Here is a 17,554-nt window from a genome sequence, read left to right on the forward strand (position 1 = left end):
TTTGGCAACTTTGGAGAAAGTGCTCCCTTATCTAGGTGAGTTCAGACATTTATCAACCTACTTTCAACTACTTTTGACCTAAGAACATTTTCCTAAATCCTAAACAACTCCAGCTTGTATGTGAGACTAACAGTATGTTAAAGATGTTTTATTAGTAAAGGCTCCTGACAGTAACCCCATTCTACTTCAAAGAAGATGAGATTTTTTCTGTCTCGTCCTCACTCCCATTGGAGACCTGAGCATGCAGGAGGCAGTACAGGCCAGCCGCTCCCAGGACTGTAGAAATGACAGGAAAGACTGGCTGCCTCCACAGGCCCTTCCCTCAGATCTCTTTGAGTTGTTGGGACATCATCTTCAGCCTTCTCGCCAAAACATTTGACAGACTTTTCTGTGAGGGAGAAATTATGAAAGTCTGCTTATTGACCTTGCAAAGCCCCACAGCCGACTTCTTCTGACTCCTGCTTGTCCACAGAGTGGACAGCGTGCTGTCATCAGTTGAAACAGCAGCAGTTCCTTGCCCAGTGGCTAGCTTGCCACTTTTGAAGCAAACTTCATATGGAGGTTCTTCGATGCTCATCTTTTATTATTACTTAATTTTTTTATTTACACCCCAAATGTTGGCCCTCCTCCCAGTCCCCGCTCGCAGGGTTCCTCCTCCTCCTTTCATCATGTCCTTTGAAGTGGAATGGGGTTGCTGTCAGCCGCTGATGTGTCTCACTGTCCAAAAAAACAGGCCTTTATAAAACATCTTTAAATGCCATAGTCTATAGATCTGTGAGGTTTTAAAGACCATCATCTATCTATAGTGTATCTGAATTGCTGTTTCTAGCTATTTACTATCTGTTCAACCTAGGAAGCATATTTTTGTAACTAAATTAGATTTGTAATTAAATTTAGATGACTATGGTCATCCAAAATGACCATAAGTTGGTTGACTAACTACTAACTTCAATTTCTTCATTATCCTTCACAGTTTGTAATAGCAGCTTTCAAAAGGACTAGAACTTAACATTGTATTTTTTAAGAATCACACAGGCACAATCCCTTAAAGAAGAGTAGAGAAGGCAAAAGAAATAAGATAGAGGTCCTCTTCGAATCTGAAGGCACCTCATGTGCATCTCATAATTTCCTTTCTACCAGAGCCAATTCATTATCAGCCTCAGCTGATAATTTTCGGTTTGAAATAAATTACTTAGCTCTTGAGTAGTTAATCCAGTTGTGGGTCTTAACCTCTCAAAGAGGCCAATTTGGAGGCCAAGATTTTGGTTAGATTATGGTTATATCTGCTCCAGTGTCTACTAAACCTTCATTTTCATTATCACTTATAAATAACTTTAGTTTTGGTCTCTGATCATCTATAGAAGTTTGCAAAAATACTTGTTTCTAGGTCCCTTCTGGGTTTTTTTGTTTTATCTATAGAAACTGCTCTTACTTTTGATAGCTGGTGTTTTAATGTCTGTTTTCAGGGCAGTATTGCTTAAGTGTTTTGCAGATGAGTTCCTCTGATGACCAAAGATGGCTGATCTGGATTTGATAGTGGGGGCTGAAAAAGGACCCCCTCCCCCTGGGTGTTTCCCAACAAGGGGTTATCCTTTCTCTTTCTTGTTGATCAACTTCCATTAACCCAGTGTTGGCCCAGGTTTCACCTTCTACATATTCCAGAAGGCATAGGCCTGCTCTCAAAACTACTTTGGTTCTTTCTATAATTCTTTGTTAAATGACCTTGTTCACCAGAGTTAAGACATTTGAGAGTTTGGGTTTTTCTCAAAACCTTTAGCTCTCATTTCTCTATTAAAGTCATATGATGAGATCTATTATCAGTCATATTTCTAATCCGTCCATCAGTTGTGCCCATCTTACCTTTAAGGCCCGATGATCCTCTTGCACTCAGCATTAGCATTTTTGTTAAGATTTATTTATTTCTTTTATGTATGTGAGTACACTGTCATGATGTCTTCACACACACCAGAAGAGGGCATAAGATCCCATTACAGATGGTTGTGAGCCACCATGTGGTTGCTGGGATTTGAACTCTGGACCCCTGGAAGAGCAGTCAGTGCTCTTAACCACTGAGCCATCTCTCCAGCCCTAGCATTTGCATTTTTAAAAGTTAAAGATTCAGTTACTGCTTTCATAGCTTCTGGATCTATAAATTCCTTCTATTTACACCTGCACTCAGTCTTGATAAAAAGTTAGTGAATGTTTCTTTTGAATAATCTGAGCAAATAGTTCATCTTTCTCCTATTTCTTCAGCCTTGTCCCAGTCATTAAAGCTGCCACATGCCGAGGTGGCTTCGTCACATATCACTTGCATCTGTACCTCAGCATGGAGACCCTCACCTAATAGCTGATCTTGAGAATTATTGATACCTCTAGCCCGTTTTCTGTTCCATTTCTCAGTCCTCTTCTCTCCACCGTGAACGCCATTGTGACTGCGGACCAGGTTAATGTTGCTGTTTTCATTGTTCCAGTCTGGGGGATTAGTCTACTTTGAATCACCCAAGAATTTAACATCTGCTTTTTGAATAGTTTTTTGAATCTGGCATGCATATCTACAGGATGCCATCCACATTCTTCATACTCTAGGTTTCCAGCATCTGCTGACATTCGTTGTACAGTAACCGGATAAGCTAAGATTAGTTTTCTAACAACCTTTGGCTGACTTTCCTGATTTTTATTAAATGGTGGTTCAAACGGCTCTGGCCTTGTTCCCTCTATCTCTAGTATCTTCCTCAATTTTATTTATAATTTTTCTAATTTTTCTTCTAAGGCCTGTCTTCGTCATTCATATTTCTCTTTTCCTTGTATCTCTACTATCTTAGTATCTTCTTCATTTTTATTTGTACTTTTTTTCTAACTTTTCTTCTTACGCTTGTTTCCATTTTTCACATTTCTCTTTTTCTTGTATCTCCAAAATCTTTCTTTGAGAAGATACAAGAAGCTATCATGGCTATCAAGATTGGAATAATTACTAGCATTCTCAATTTCAGTTAGGTAATTTATCTACTTCTCTTTTGTTTCTATCTTTAAGCCTTTGACTTTTCTCTCAGAGTGCCAATACATCTGCCAAATGTCCCACCTTCTAATCTGCAGCTAGAGGTATAAATATTTTATGGAGTAGCATAAGTATGGGGTACAAACATAAGATAGTAGCTGGTATTCCTAATAATTCATTTGAATTAGAGAAAAAATTGAGAATTAAAACTATCAATTTGTTGCCTTTATGGAAGATGTTTTCTAAGTTCTTTAGAATTTCCTAGCCAGATCTGTCTCTGATGTTAATCTGACCTATTGTGTGGTTGGACTTGGACCATTTTCCCTTATGGCAAAGTATGCTTGAACCTCAACATTGGGCCAGTGTTTGTCTTTTGCCTGTGTAGTGTCATGGTTGGAGGAAAACATCTAACTAGAATGCTTTACCCAACCCCCAGAAGAGAGGCTGGCAAGAGGGCCAGGTCCCCAGGGTCACACCTGATGCTCTCAGGACCTTTTCTAGGTCCCTTGGAGGCAGCATATGTGTGACAATTGGAAGGCCTATTGAAAACAGTCTTACCTCAGCTCCTTGTTTTCTAAGTTTGCAGGCGATATTTACTGAGCCTCCCTCCAACAGTCTTTCCTTTAATCAGGACCAGAGGTGGTCTAGCTGTGAACCTGAATTGCACACATTGCAGGATTCTCTTTTCTGCCCTTCTTGTGAGTAAGTCAAAAGTGACACAGTGGTGGCATACACTTCCCCCCCAGCTGCATAGCTCCAGGCACACAGTAGATGAAGCACAGTATTCTTTCCGCCCAGCACAGTTCTAGGTGCCCAGGAAAAAGTAGAAGACAGAGCTAAGTGCCCACTTGTTTGAGCATATGAGTTTGTGACAGTGCTGTTTCAGGGGACTGGCTGGACAAACACTACTAATACACTGCATTCCAGTTCTCTTGGCTTGAGAAAGGATCTCACTGGGTTGTTTGAGCTGGTCATGATCTCACAGTAGTCTAGACAGGTCTTGAGTTTGTGATCCTCTAGCTGGCCTTAACAGGCCAGGCATGGTGAATTTTTAACTTTTATTCCTCTTTCTACAAGAGGTTGGCAAAACTGACAGAACTTTAAAGCCAAGAAAAAAAGTTGAGTTTTCATTTTCAGATATTGTAGTGATGGTGTAGACAGCATCACAGACACAGTGGCCTTTGGCTGGTCATAGCCAGGGCTCTCACAAAAATGTATGGACTTAACAGGAATAATCTGGGTTGATCTAGTATTTTTGAATCTAGAGGCAACAGTATTCATTAACTTTTTATAGCAGATACTACATATAATGTGTCACAAGACAAAGTGCAGCCTAGGCTGTGCCCGTTTTATTTATCAGCTTGCAAGTTACAGCTAAACATGCCAAGAACAATATCTAGTTAAGGGAGAAGAGAAATGTGAACTTTGGAATATTTATTTTGAAAAGCTAACATTAATGTTCTTTTTTAACTTCATAATATAATTCTTATACTTTTTTTTTTAGGAGATAAAACTTGGTCTTCATGTTTTTATCTATTTTTTTCATTTTCTTTTGTTGTATTGTTTCTATCCCTTGCTCATTGTCTGTTTAAAAACGGCTAAGTCGTGATACAGGGCATGGGACCTTTTAGTGATTCTGGGGAGCTGGTCATACTCAAGAATACCAAGGCAGTGTTTTCTAGTATACATTGATAAATCTTCCCACTGAAGGAGAGGTATGTCTGTAATTACAGCTTTCTGTAGATATGCTGAGTACTTTTGCCAGGAAATGTTTTATAATTACCTCCCAAAATTACTCAAAGTCCTTCACCCAGAGACTAACCAAGATAAGCTCTACAGAGTTTTGCTGTCACGGGACAGGGTAAGCGTGCCTTCTCTTTAGGAGCACTCGTCCATCACAGAAGAGCAGTTCCCGGCAGCTGCTTTGCTATGCAGTTGGGTGGAACTGGTGTTATGGAAGCTCGGGGTTTATATTCAGCAGGTCAGGGAGACGTGCTGGTGTGCGCGCTGCTCGGGGTCTCTGTTGGTTAGAGAAGAGAAGACCATGCCACCCAGGTCTAACATGCCAAGCGATGCCACACATCTCCAGCTCTGTGTGGTTCAGGCAGGCTTTCTTCCTCTTCCTGCAGGTTGCCAGTCTTCCTCTTCCTAAACACCACTGTGCCCAGCTAGTTCTTAACCTTGTTGCATGGTTGAAAAGAATCCAAAGTGCTATTTTGTGACATGAAGCTCATATGAAATCCACATTTCATTGACTGTAGGAGGTTCACTGTAACACATTGTGCTTGAATACCAGCCTGCGGCCATTCTTGTTGATGACAGCAGAGTGAGCATTCTAGCAGGTCATCTGGAGATAGAAATTACTTCTTAACTTCTGGGGCTTTACACACACACACACACACACACACACACACGCACACGTCTGCTGATGGTCACAACTAGAAAGGAGTATGTGGAAGGGTTCTATATTCTGAGGCTGCCTGTATTGTACCATATGACAGAAATTAGCCAGAGGAGAGGATTTTGAATACTTTTACCACAAAGAAGTGGTGTTTGAGATAGTGAATAACTTAAATTTCTTGAGTTGATCAGTGCATAGTATGTAAATATATCTAAACATTGCACCGTGACCCACAAAAAATGGACAGTTACTGTCAGTAAGATGTTTTAAAAACATTTTTTTTAATGCTGACTCTTGACTCTAGAGCCAAATTACCTTTTAATGTCCTGAGACCAAGTAACTAACTTCTTTGTACCTCAGCTTTTCTGTCTGTAAAATAGGGGACTAATAGAGACAACCTCATGAACTGGCCAAGGGTTAATTGAGTTGCTGGTACATAAAGCACTTGGAAATGCACACCAGCAGCTTAGATGTTTGTTATCTCTCTGACGTAGGTCGACAGAGGGGCACTGAAGTCCTATCAGTGGGTGGAGAGTGGAGAGTGCCTGGAAATACACTGAGGAGAGGTGGACAGCCCGAATCAAACAAAACACGGGCAGTAAGCACACATCTCTGCTTTGGTTCAGAAGGAGCTGCCGCCTCTCATCCAGAAGCTGACTTCACCACGCAGTGCGCTGGGCCTGGGGGAGAGTCACTCGCTTGATGTTTGGAACTGGAATATAAGGGTATATCACAACTAGTAGTGCTACTCTGGACATTTCTGTGATGCCAACTGGCTTCTCCAAGTTTCCGAATGTCAGGAGTATCTTAGAAAGTGTGCATTGTATTGTGAGTGGCTCTGTCTCAGTTCCTGGTTCTAAGCATTTCTTTCTTTTCTTTGCTCATTGGAGAAAGGACAGAACAAAATATTCATCGGTTTACTTCCCTCCTGTCTGTCTGTCTCTCTTTGGCTTTGGGGTGTGTGTGTGTGTGTGTGTGTGTGTGTGTGTGTGTGTGTGTGTGAAGGAATATGTTGATGTCAGGTGTCCTCATTTTCTCCCTACCGAATATACCCAGACAGGGACTCGCATGTAAACCCAGAGCCTTCTCCCTGTCTTCCTTTCCTTTCCTAAGTTGCAGAATGTACCATACTTCTGTATATGCAGCACAGTTTAGTACATGAAGAAAAATACTCTATTACACTGATGATCAATGTCCCCTGGTTTCCACTTGGCATATAGTTGAAATTTTGGCAAATCATCTACCTATTAAAACAAATCAATAAAAAAACCCTACAGGAATCAGACTAACAGTTATCTCCAAACAGTGAAGTTTTTCTCTTCGGCAGTCAAATCAGCATCTGTGAATGATGGAACAAAATGCAAATCTGACAGCGATACTCATTTAGAAGAAGATAAGTTTGCTTCCAAGTATAAAGACTAACTTTGCATGCCCCAGACCTGACTTAATTGCTCACCGCTGCATACTGGATACCATGGAGGTCACATTCTTTTCTGTAGAACACCCACAGTCTGAATGAACATGATCTCTCAGGCCTGACTGCAGCCGTGACCCTCTTTTTGAAGATCCTTTTGTGAGGCCACTCCTTTGCCCCCACAATGGTGTTTTGGTGGGAGTTGGCAGACTCTTGGTTGTAATCTTCACAGTTCCAAACGTCTTGGCTGAACTGAAGTGTAACATCCTATCTAAAAAGATGTTCTCAGGTATGAAGACCTTCCTGCACATTGTATACTGCACCCATTGACTCTTGTGGGAGTGAAAACTTTTTCTCTTTCATGTATGGGAAACAAAACTTCCTTCCTGTCTTTGATGTGTGTCTACATTTACATAACAAGCAAACTGGCTATTACTGTATTTTTCCTGTTCTAGCCAAAAGAATGTAGACATTCTTCGAGTACATTAAGCAGTTCTAATGAGTTGTGTCCCTCAGTGTCATCCTTAGGACTAGAGAACTTAAACTACATGCCAGCAGTCAGTCTCTACCTTTATGATAGTCAGACAACCAGTGTGGAAGGAAATTGATACAATTTGCAATGACTTCCTTTGTGCCTCTCTGGATCAGGAGCGATAGAAGCATAGTTAAATTGGCAGAGAAGGGACATTACCCTTGACTTCACTCACCCTGCTCCTGTTTCTCTGGACAGGTGTCAGGGCAGTGACTGAAGCCAGGGTGACCTAGGCAGGCCTGTGGGTGTGGGGCTCTTGATCAAGGGTTGTGAGGACAGTGGTCCCCTAGGTACAGGGCCTGCCAGGCTCGGCTCTGACTCGTTCTCCAGCTTGCCTTCTTTTCATGAAGTAACTTGATTCTAACCAGAACAGCTCCTCCAGTGCAAATGTTAATGCACTGGTGTCCTTGCAGGGGCTCCTGGGGTGCTGCTGAGATGACCTGGGAGGAGCAGCAGCAGCAGCAGCCTGGCCCCTCCACATGGCCGCAGAGCCCAAGGCTCCTCATGGCCACCTTGCTACCTGGGTTCCCTGGAAGCTTGGATACCACCCAGAGTGTTGAAGACTTGGCCTAAGGAGACAAGGCCATTTCTTGTAAAAGAAATGGGAGCCATCTTTGAGTGTATAGTACCATAGATTCACTACCATTTCAGGTCTAGATGTCAACTGTCTGAAAATATTGAATGAGGAACTGCAGAACTAGCTTTCCAGTGAAGCACTGTTGTGAGTAGGTGCCATTGTGCCTGGGAAGGGCATCATCGTTTTGCACATGTATGTCACTGCATACTCTGCGCACCAGTCAGTCTGTGTTGGTCTTGGTTTCCACCCCACTGTGGTTAGAATGCCAAAGTGTGTTCAGTGCCTTCTGTTTTAACTAATAAGCCTGCCCTGTCTAGTTTTATGTTAACTTGACACACGCTGAGTCATCTGAAGGGAGGGAACCTCAATGGAGAAGATGCCACCATAAGATCCAGCTGTAGGGCATTCTCTTAATGAGTGACTGATGTGGGCGGGCCCAGCCTTTTGTGGGTGGTGCTGTCCCTGAGCTGGTGCTCCTGGGTGCTATAAGAAAGCAGGGTGAACAAGCCAGTAAGCAACACTCCTCCATGGCCTCTGCATCGGTGCCTGTCCTATCTCCAGGTTCCTGCCCTGTTTGGAGTTCCTGTCCTACCTTCCTGTCCTTCAATGGTGAACAGTATTGAGGAAGTATAAGTCAGATAAAGCCTTTTCTTCTCAACTTGCTTTTTGGTCATGGTGTCTTTTCACAGCACTAGTAATCCTAAGACAGGGCCCAGAGCTCCAGTGTAGTAGTGGTAGTGACTCAGATAAACTGGAGGGACGGTGGAAGTTGCTTTTTGAAGGTGAAAAGCTGAAAGTTCTTAAAATGCACATGCTGACTGTTAACCTCATCCTGTGCCTGGTTTATAAGGTAAATAAATCTCTCGTCTGTGTAGGAAAGCACATGTGCATATGGTTTGGGTTTGGTGCTGTTTACATCTGGGAGCTATGCAATGTGTTGTCTCCCCATGCATGAGTAGACTGCTATTCAGTGGTGTTAAAGATTGCACAATAGATGTCCAGCATTTCCTCATCTTCCAGGTATTAGGCAACACCTTTTTCCTCTACCACCCTTGTCGCCACCCTTACATAACTGCTATTCTACTTCTTGTTTGGTGAGTTTGGTTGTTTAGATACCTCATGTACGTGAATTCATAAAAATATCTTTATTTTGATATTGTCTTATTTCACTTAGCAGAATGTTCTCAAGGCTCACGAGTGTTGTGTATGACAGAATTTCTTTGCTTTTTGATGCAGAGTACCCTTTCACTGTGTGAATATACATGTTATCATCCATCCACTGATAGACATGTGGGTTGTTTGTACACAAATAAATGTAAATGATGTCGCTAAGTACACGTGTGTGGGATACCTCTTTGAGATCCTTTTTCAGTTCTTTTTTTTTTTTTTTTGGAGCTGGGGACCGAACCCAGGGCCTTGCGCTTCCTAGGTAAGCGCTCTACCACTGAGCTAAATCCCCAGCCCCCTTTCAGTTCTTTTGAGTGTATCAATTTTTAACTTCCTGAAAAGCATCATTTTATATAGGTGTGCATGTATATGATGCTTGCATGGGGTGCACATGCAAAAGTCAAGAGGACAGCATCTTTCATGGTTTCAGAGGTTGAACTCAAGTCACTGTGTTCACACAGCAAGCATCTTTTCCTCCTGAGCCATCTTGTCCCATTTTAACTCTGAGAAATTGACATAGTATTCTCATGGGCTGAAGCCTTCACTCTTTCCACCAGCCACGTCCACTGTCCGGCCGCGTTGTCAGGGCTGCCCTCAGACCCCTGATCCTCCTTTTGTCTCTCAGACATTGAGAATGGTTTTTTGTTTTTGTTTTGTAGAGTTGCCATTGTTTGGGTCAGATGGTGTTGAGTTGTGGTTTAGTACGTATTTCTGTCCCTTCAGCTTTTAAGAGGCATGCCAGTGATGTACCTGCTGTTCTGTTACCCTTAAACCACACACGCTGGTTATGCTAGCACTGCTTTGCATACCTGAGCAGTACTGTACAATAACAGATCTCAGGATCGCAAAACCAACTAATTAGCATGGCGGGGAAGGAACCCCCCCAGCTTGCCTTCTGTAACTCTCTTCCCTTGCAGGTTTGTACTGGGTGAAACAGACGGTCGTTAAGACCCACTGTCTGAGATGGCGCAGAGCTGCTTAGAGCTTTGATGGTACCTCAGACCTTTATCCTGGGCAGTCAGTCAGCTGTGACCTTTATGGGTATTGATGAGGACCTTGTCTGTTCACCAGTAGGCGCCAGCCGCTGCTACCTTTCACCTCTGCTGTCCACTGCTTATCGTTTCCTAAAGAGAAAGTCAGTTTTCTGTGCAGCCGTTTACACCTGTGGACCGGCTCCTACGACAGTAGGGCAGACTGAGCTTTACCACCCAGGAACAGCGCCTGTGCTCAATTTCAGTTACACCAGTGACTGTCGTTAGCTTAGGAAACACTCAAAATAAAATACTGTAACTCGAAGTTGAGGCTGTAGGGTAGAACTGTGGTGACCTCAGCAGTTACCTTCCACCAAGATGCAAATGGATAGAATCTGCTATGTCAGACAACACACAAACCATACTGTAAACACGAGAATAAGAAATTATAGCTTGCACATTACTTTTTCTTGCAGAGAGCCTAGTTTCCCTGGACTTGATGCTTATTGCTAATCAGACTTCTGAGGGATTCTTCCTGAAAACATAGTATGTATATCTATTATAATTCAGTCTTCAAACAGGGAGCTGAAGAGATAGCCAAGTCTATAACGTGCCTGCTGTGTGAGCCTGAGGAGTTGTGTTTGGACTCCCCAGTGCTCAAGCTGGGGGTGTTACCCCCACCAGGGGAGGACCAGCAGAGACACATGGGTCCCTGGAGCCTGTTGGTTAGCCAGTCTGTCACTGAGCTCCAGGTTCAGGGAGAGACCTTGTCCTGAAAAGTAAGGTAAAAAGTGACTTAGGAAGACCCCTCTGGCCTGCACATGCATGCACACATGTGCACTGGCACACACATGGATATTCAACATATGCACCACACACACACACATGCAAATACAGTTTCTCTTACCCTTTTACAGTATAATCCATAAAAACCTTTACAGTTGTTTTGTGTGTGCTTGGTTTAGGTGTTTGCCCTGTAAAACAGACAGCATTTGTAATTTTCTGGTAGTCTAGTGAGTCAAAATTGTAGACAAGATTGATGGTCCCTTAAGACTTCAGCTAATGTGGCCAGCTGTCCAGGAATCAGAGAGTTTCCCAGGCAGCAAAGTGAGTGGAAGAAAGGGAGGTTTAATGCTGTGCGCGTCAGTCCAGTATGTCTGCACTTCCACCCACTTTAGGAACTTAAGTGAAGCTTAGAAGGTGGCTGCCTCTGTTCCTGGAAGGCTTGGGACTGACACAGGTACGGCTTCAGGATGCAAAAATAAATGAGCAGTTTTGTAATTTGAGTAGAAAAAAACAGTTGTCACTGACCTAACACGACTTCCAGTGTGAAGGATCACTTTGAATTTCTTAATGCAAAACTCATGTCGGCCTTTCTGTGACTAGTGTGTTTTCTTTAGTCAGGCCCTCACCTTTAGCAGCTTTGTTTACACTGTTCTTAGCAGTATTTTGGGGTGTGAAGATTGGCATTTATTTAGATGAGTTTTGAGTGTCGCTAATCTTAACGATTCAAATTCCATTTGTTTGTGAGCATTTCTGTGGGATTTGTCTGACCTCAGTGCTGGCTAGTTCCCTTCTGTCCCCTGATGTAGTCAGCCACTTTAGCTTAATATGGACTGCCAGGTCAGGATGGGGCTGACCTATTCTGCAGTGACTGTTTGGAAGTGGAGCTAGTGTGTGCTCTATGTATGACATGCGGTGAGATAGCTATGTGACAGCCTTTAATGGTAAGAATTGTTAAGGTGGGCAATCTTGACTAAGTCTCTCAAATGAGTGTATTTCAGTATCCTATCAGGAATCGGACCTTTTGCAAATTCGCCCAATGTACAGCTAGTCTTTGTGTGTGTGTCTCTGTTTCTGAGTGTTTATTTCACTTTCTGTGTTTCTATCTCTGTGTGTATATTAGAGACTCTCCCCACTCACTCACTCACTCACTCACTCACTCTGTCTGTCTGTCTGTCTGTCTGTCTTCTATATGGAGTATAAACAGGGACTGTATTTGCGTCACAACCATGACTTGCTCATCGCTCACATCTCACAGAGATACAGAGTGATGTGATACCTTAGTTTAGTTTGGAACATAGGCCTTTTTTATTTTTATTTTTTTTATTTTTTGCTACAGGCTTTGCGTGCCCTACACAGTTGATTTTTTTAAATTTTGTAGTAGTCATAGTAGTGAAGTTATTTTCAATAATTTTTTAACCAGTCCAGTTCAATTGTTATTTCCAGCAGCAGTCAAAAGAAGAATTGACATATTACATATTCTTTTCATGCATAGTCTTAACTAAACCATATTTGAGGTGTGCAGCAGCCACATGTTTGGCCTCTGTTGTGGGTGGTGCAGCCTAGTATTGGTATAGTTGCTTCTTGCATAACTTAGTTAGGGACAGATTTCTAGAGTGGAGTAAAATGTAAACTATTCTAATATATATATGTATATATTTCCTTTCTCTTAAAGGCCCTTCCTTCTTCGATGATTATAGTAGCAGTTTATTGTCCTGTGGTAGCTGCTGTTTTCATTGTTCTGAAGATGGTCAACTATCGCCTACACAGAGCACTGGATGCTGGAGAAGTGGTGGATAGAAGTGCAAATGAGTTCACAGACCAGCGCGCCAAGGCTGAACAAGGCAACTGTTCAACAAGGAGGAAAGACAGCAATGGTCCTAGGTAAGAGACCTGTAGGTGTGGCTTGCCCTGTAGATGTACATGACAGTATCTATACTGTGTCTGAGGTGAGGAGATGAGTGTGGGATGTAGGTCACACTATGTGGGCAGGGATTTGTTTGCTGTCTTGACTGTTTCCTTGTTAAGGTTTGAGGCAGCGTTAGTCTGCCAGTGAATGCACATTACTAACTGCAGGCTGTAGTCTTAGAATAGCAGACGGTGACTAGCACGCTTGGAGACTGGATCAGTACTCACGACCTCATCCCTGAACAACTTAAGACAGCAGTGCTCTGTCATAGAGGTCCACAAAGACCGAGGCACAGAAAATCGTAACTGAGAAAAAGTTACCATGGCCTGTAAACCTCAGCATCAAAGCAGCTTACACATGCAGACGCCAGACAGGGTGGCATGTAGCCTGTCATCCTAGCAGATTAGAGCAGGAGGGTCACATGGTCCATGCTGCCCTAGTCTCATACGGAGATTCTCTCTGGAAAAAGAAAGAAAAGTGCACACAGCACTAACATATATATATAGCTTAAGCACATTTCATATTTGATATAATCTGCATTTTCTACTTAGTCTGTTGTAAATTTCTTTTGATTTTATATTTCAAGTATCCCTCTGTTGCTTAGTTACTCTGTAGCATGTTTCCTTGTCTCTACCAACTTTGTGTTTTTGACAGAAGGATGTAATTTATCTATAGAGCCAAATTTCTTGAGTTCTTACAAAGTGATGCACACCACTAATGTAAATCTCATAGACACTTCTTGTGTGGACAGGATGTGTGGAAGTTCATTTGGTCCTTAAAGAGATGCTGCCATCATCCATGGTATACAGCTGTGGGGCTGAGTAATAACCCAAGGCCTCAAGCTGGAGTCTGCGTCTAGCAAACTCAGCATGACATGGGTGATTTCAGATATAGTGAGGACAGACAGAACAGTAATAGACACCATGTCAGTGTACGCCTCAAACTTACTGAAAGCCTTAGTGTATATCTTTCTCCTCACCCGTTGTGCACATACCTCATTGGTTTGCTGAGCAAGCATTTTACTCTTGTAATAATTTTGCTCACTTTGGTAATCACAGACTGCCATTATTTTCTTTAAGTATTCATTTGCATCTGCAAGCTTCTTTGAATTGGGGCCCTTGATTTCCTGTAAACTGTTCTCAGCTCTTAGATTAGTGTTTGATACTGACAGTTACTCAGTAAATATTTGAAGTAGTAAAAGTATTTTACTGTGATATTTTTAATGACATAAACAGCATTGTATAAATGTAATGTAATTTAATTTCTGTTTTAAGAGGAATTATTTATTCACTTATTGTATACATATATGTCTGTGCACCCTGTGCCTGCATGGTGCCTTTGGAAGCCGGAAGGCATCATTTCTCTGGAACTGGAATTACACACAGTTGTGAGCTGCCATGTGGGTGCTGGGAACCAAATCGGGGTTCCCTGCAAGCTGTGCTCTTACCTCTAGTTGTCTCTCCAGCCTCCTATTTTTAGTTACATTATTATTTCAAATTTAAATTTTATTGTGAGAAAGATACCCATGGTACTTATTTTAAATTATTAGAGTTTTAATCTTATCAGAAGTATAATTACTGGAAAGGCTATGCTGGCTTGTGCACTGTGAGCCACAGAAACTCACTCTGTCTACAAAATGGAATGTCTCATCTGCATGTTGCTGCTACTTGCCTTCTTGTGCCTACTGTGAATCCCTAGGTCACTTCTGACACCGAGCACAGTGTTAGTGACATGCACAGGGTTATATATTGTTTAGGGAGTAAGAAGAAAAACATCTACACGTATTTAGTGCAGACATAAATTTTTTTCTCTTTCTAAACACTTTTGATCTACAGTTGGGTAAATCACTGGATTCAGAGCATGCAGCTGTGGAGACCAAGTGTATCCACATCGTGTTCTGTCCCTTATTTCCTGCACACTCTTTTACACGTGTGTGAGTCCTCCTCAGTGTCCTACCCTCGGTATCTATCACTTGGCTAACTCTGATTGTATACATTTTAGTGATGTGTACTTGATTATTCGCCAAGACATTTTCCATTGGAATTTTGATGACAATTATATTAAGTTTTAAGAAATTAAACCTTTGAAATAGAAAATCTTCAAGATTGTAGTCGAGATTTTTTTTCATCATGCAAAAGTACAAACCTCAGAGTCCTTCACATTCCTTCAGTTTGTTACTTTTGTAAAGCTTTTTCCTCTGATGACGTTTCGAGGGTCTTCTGGTGCACTTGTGTATAACTAGCATGCAAGCTGCTCCCTAGGGTATCTTGGAGCTCATTTTACTGGGTAATTCCAAGCTATTTGCAACAATGATTTTTACCAGTTAATTTTTAAAGTCCTTGTTGTTTAATGGTCATATGAACATTTAATACTGGTAAAAATTTAACTTTCAGCCAGACATAGTGGTACATACCTGTAATCCTAGCACCCCGGTAGGCTGGGGCAGGAGGATTTCTGTGAATTTGAGCTCAACCTGGCTGCAGAGTAAAACCATAATAAAAGGTGAACAGCACTTTGCCGTTCAGGAGTCTGACCTGAGCTTCGCTGTGCCTTGGGTTGAGGAGTCTGACCTGAGCTTCGCTGTTCCTTGGGTTGAGGAGTCTGACCTGAGCTTCGCTGTGCCTTGGGTTGCTTCCTCATTGCTGCTGGGTTGAGCGTTTCCTCACACAGGGGCGCCAGTCATCTTCTTTCTACTGCCCATTCCTGACATGTGAAGCTGTCTTTCTTGTTGACTAAGAGAAACTGTTCATTTATTTATGCCACTGTTTTATTACATATGGTAAGGCATCTTTGATTTTCCTATTTTTCTTTCCTTAAGATTTCCTTAGGATTGTTAAATTTTGTTGTTGTTTTGAGATGGGATCTTAAGTTACACAGGCTGTCCATGAAACATAGGTGAAGGTGACCTTGAACTCTTGATACTTCTGCCTCCAACACAGGGTGCTAGGCTTAGAGGCAAGTATATGACATTTGGCTTAATTATCATACTTCTTAAGATTTACGTGGTTTTGTTTTGTTGATTCTGGGGACCGAATCCAGGAACTTAGAAATGCCAGGAATGAATGTTGTCATCTGCTGAGCTGTATCTTTAACCCATTCTTGGATTTAATAAACTAAAATTGTAATTACTGCTGCTGCTGCTGTTATTGTTATTATTATTATTATTTAATTGACAGTTTTGTGTCTTCCAAAAGTATTCCCTGTACAGGCAGGCATCTGATACTCTTCTGTACTTTTTAACACTTTATTTTTGAGTTTTGGTTTTACCTCAATTATTTCAGTCCATAATTGACTCTTTTTGTTGGCAGCCACCATATTCCCTCTCTTAGAAATGGAATTCCATACACAGCAGCATGTTCCTGGATGTCCTTCCTGTGGTACTGATCCAGTTGCCTGTGCCTCATATTCTGCAATGCAGAAGATTATGTCTGGCTCCTGACAGCCTTGTTCACGTCAGGAGGACTGTAGGCATCTTGGCTGCTCTTTGTTCTTTGAATCAGACTTTTTTTTTTTTTTTTAATGGGAATTGCTTTGAAAATATAGATTCTTCTTCGGAGTCTATATTTCTTTATAGTACTTCAATTCTCATTTATTTTATCTTTCAAAATTCCTTTAGGTTTTATATTTCTCCATTTAAAAATAAATTTATTAAATTATTTCAGTTTTCTACTTCAAGCTTTAAATTTTTGCTCTCTTATTTCTCTCTTAAATGTAGCCATTTTCAACAATCGAAATGTAAATAAGAAATACCCAAGTTAATAAAGATGGGAAAAAAAAGAACACTCAGGTCAAGAAAAAAAAAGTAGCCATTTTCATTGTCTCCGGAAATCTATTAAACTTGCTTACCAATGGTGTACATTGTGTAATTTGTTTTCCTATGCGATAGCAGTTTTTTTCTTTCTTTCTACCCTACTTCTTGTTTAACTGGGTTTTATTGACTGTGGCTTTTAGCACCTGCTTAAATTGAAATAGAACTGGAGTGCATCTTCATCTTTTTGTTTTTTAAAAATATTTTTTAATTAAAATAGAAGTATATCACTTCCTATCCTTCCCTCCCTTTCCTTACTCTAGGTCCTCCCAGGTACCCACCTCCAACTCCTATGTTGTCCTCTCAAATTGCCCGCTCCCTTTTCTTTATTGTCTCATATATATCAGAATATGTATATCTATACAATACATAAATACAGCCTGAGTCAGTTTTGTTATTGGTATGTCTGAGTTTAGGGCTGGTCACTTAGAATCCAACAGTTAATCCCTGGGAAAAGCTAATGTTCTTTTTCCCAGCAGTCATTAATTGCTTGTAGTTCTTTCTCTATGGGTGGGTGGAACCCCATGATGTCCCCCCTTCCAAGTTAGCATGGTCATTGATACCACCATTGTTCAGGTCTTGTTCATGCAGCCATTTCAGTGTCTCATAGCTGACTTACTGGTATTCTGCCTATTACATTCTTTCTGCCCTCTTTTCCTTGCTGTTCCCTGCATCACAGATGTAGGGGCTGTGATGTTGAAGTATCCATTGAGGATGGGCTCCCCAGGATCAGTTGATCTCTGCATTGCATCCAGTTGTGGTTTTCTGTTGTGGTTTCCATTTCTCTATAAAGAGAAACTTCTTTGCTGAGGGGTGGTAGCTATACTCATGTGAAGATTTGGAACTAGGAACTGCAAGTGGAAGAGAATATGCAGTGTTTGCTTTCTGGGTCTAAGTTTTCTCATTCAGTACAATCTTTTCTAGGTTCATACATTTAGTTATATATTTCATGATTTCATTCTTTGTAACCGAATAATATTGTTTCTTCGTGTACCTC

The 17,554-nt window shown here is 41.5% G+C and overlaps 1 protein-coding gene across 9 annotated transcripts in view; it reads left to right on the forward strand.

The window, feature by feature from the left end:
• Pcnx1 (pecanex 1) overlaps positions 1 to 17,554 on the forward strand; it is a 136,873-nt gene that overhangs the window by 19,053 nt on the left and 100,266 nt on the right. For all 9 annotated transcript variants that reach the window (XM_039112295.2, XM_006240299.5, XM_039112294.1 and 6 more), the window contains exon 2: positions 12,516 to 12,724. In XM_039112295.2, the coding sequence (XP_038968223.1) occupies positions 12,516 to 12,724 (209 nt within the window). The remainder of the gene's footprint in view (positions 1 to 12,515; positions 12,725 to 17,554) is intronic.

The sequence above is a fragment of the Rattus norvegicus genome, chromosome 6 (genome assembly GCF_036323735.1).
Source record: "Rattus norvegicus strain BN/NHsdMcwi chromosome 6, GRCr8, whole genome shotgun sequence".
In the NCBI taxonomy this organism is placed as follows: Eukaryota; Metazoa; Chordata; class Mammalia; order Rodentia; family Muridae; genus Rattus; species Rattus norvegicus.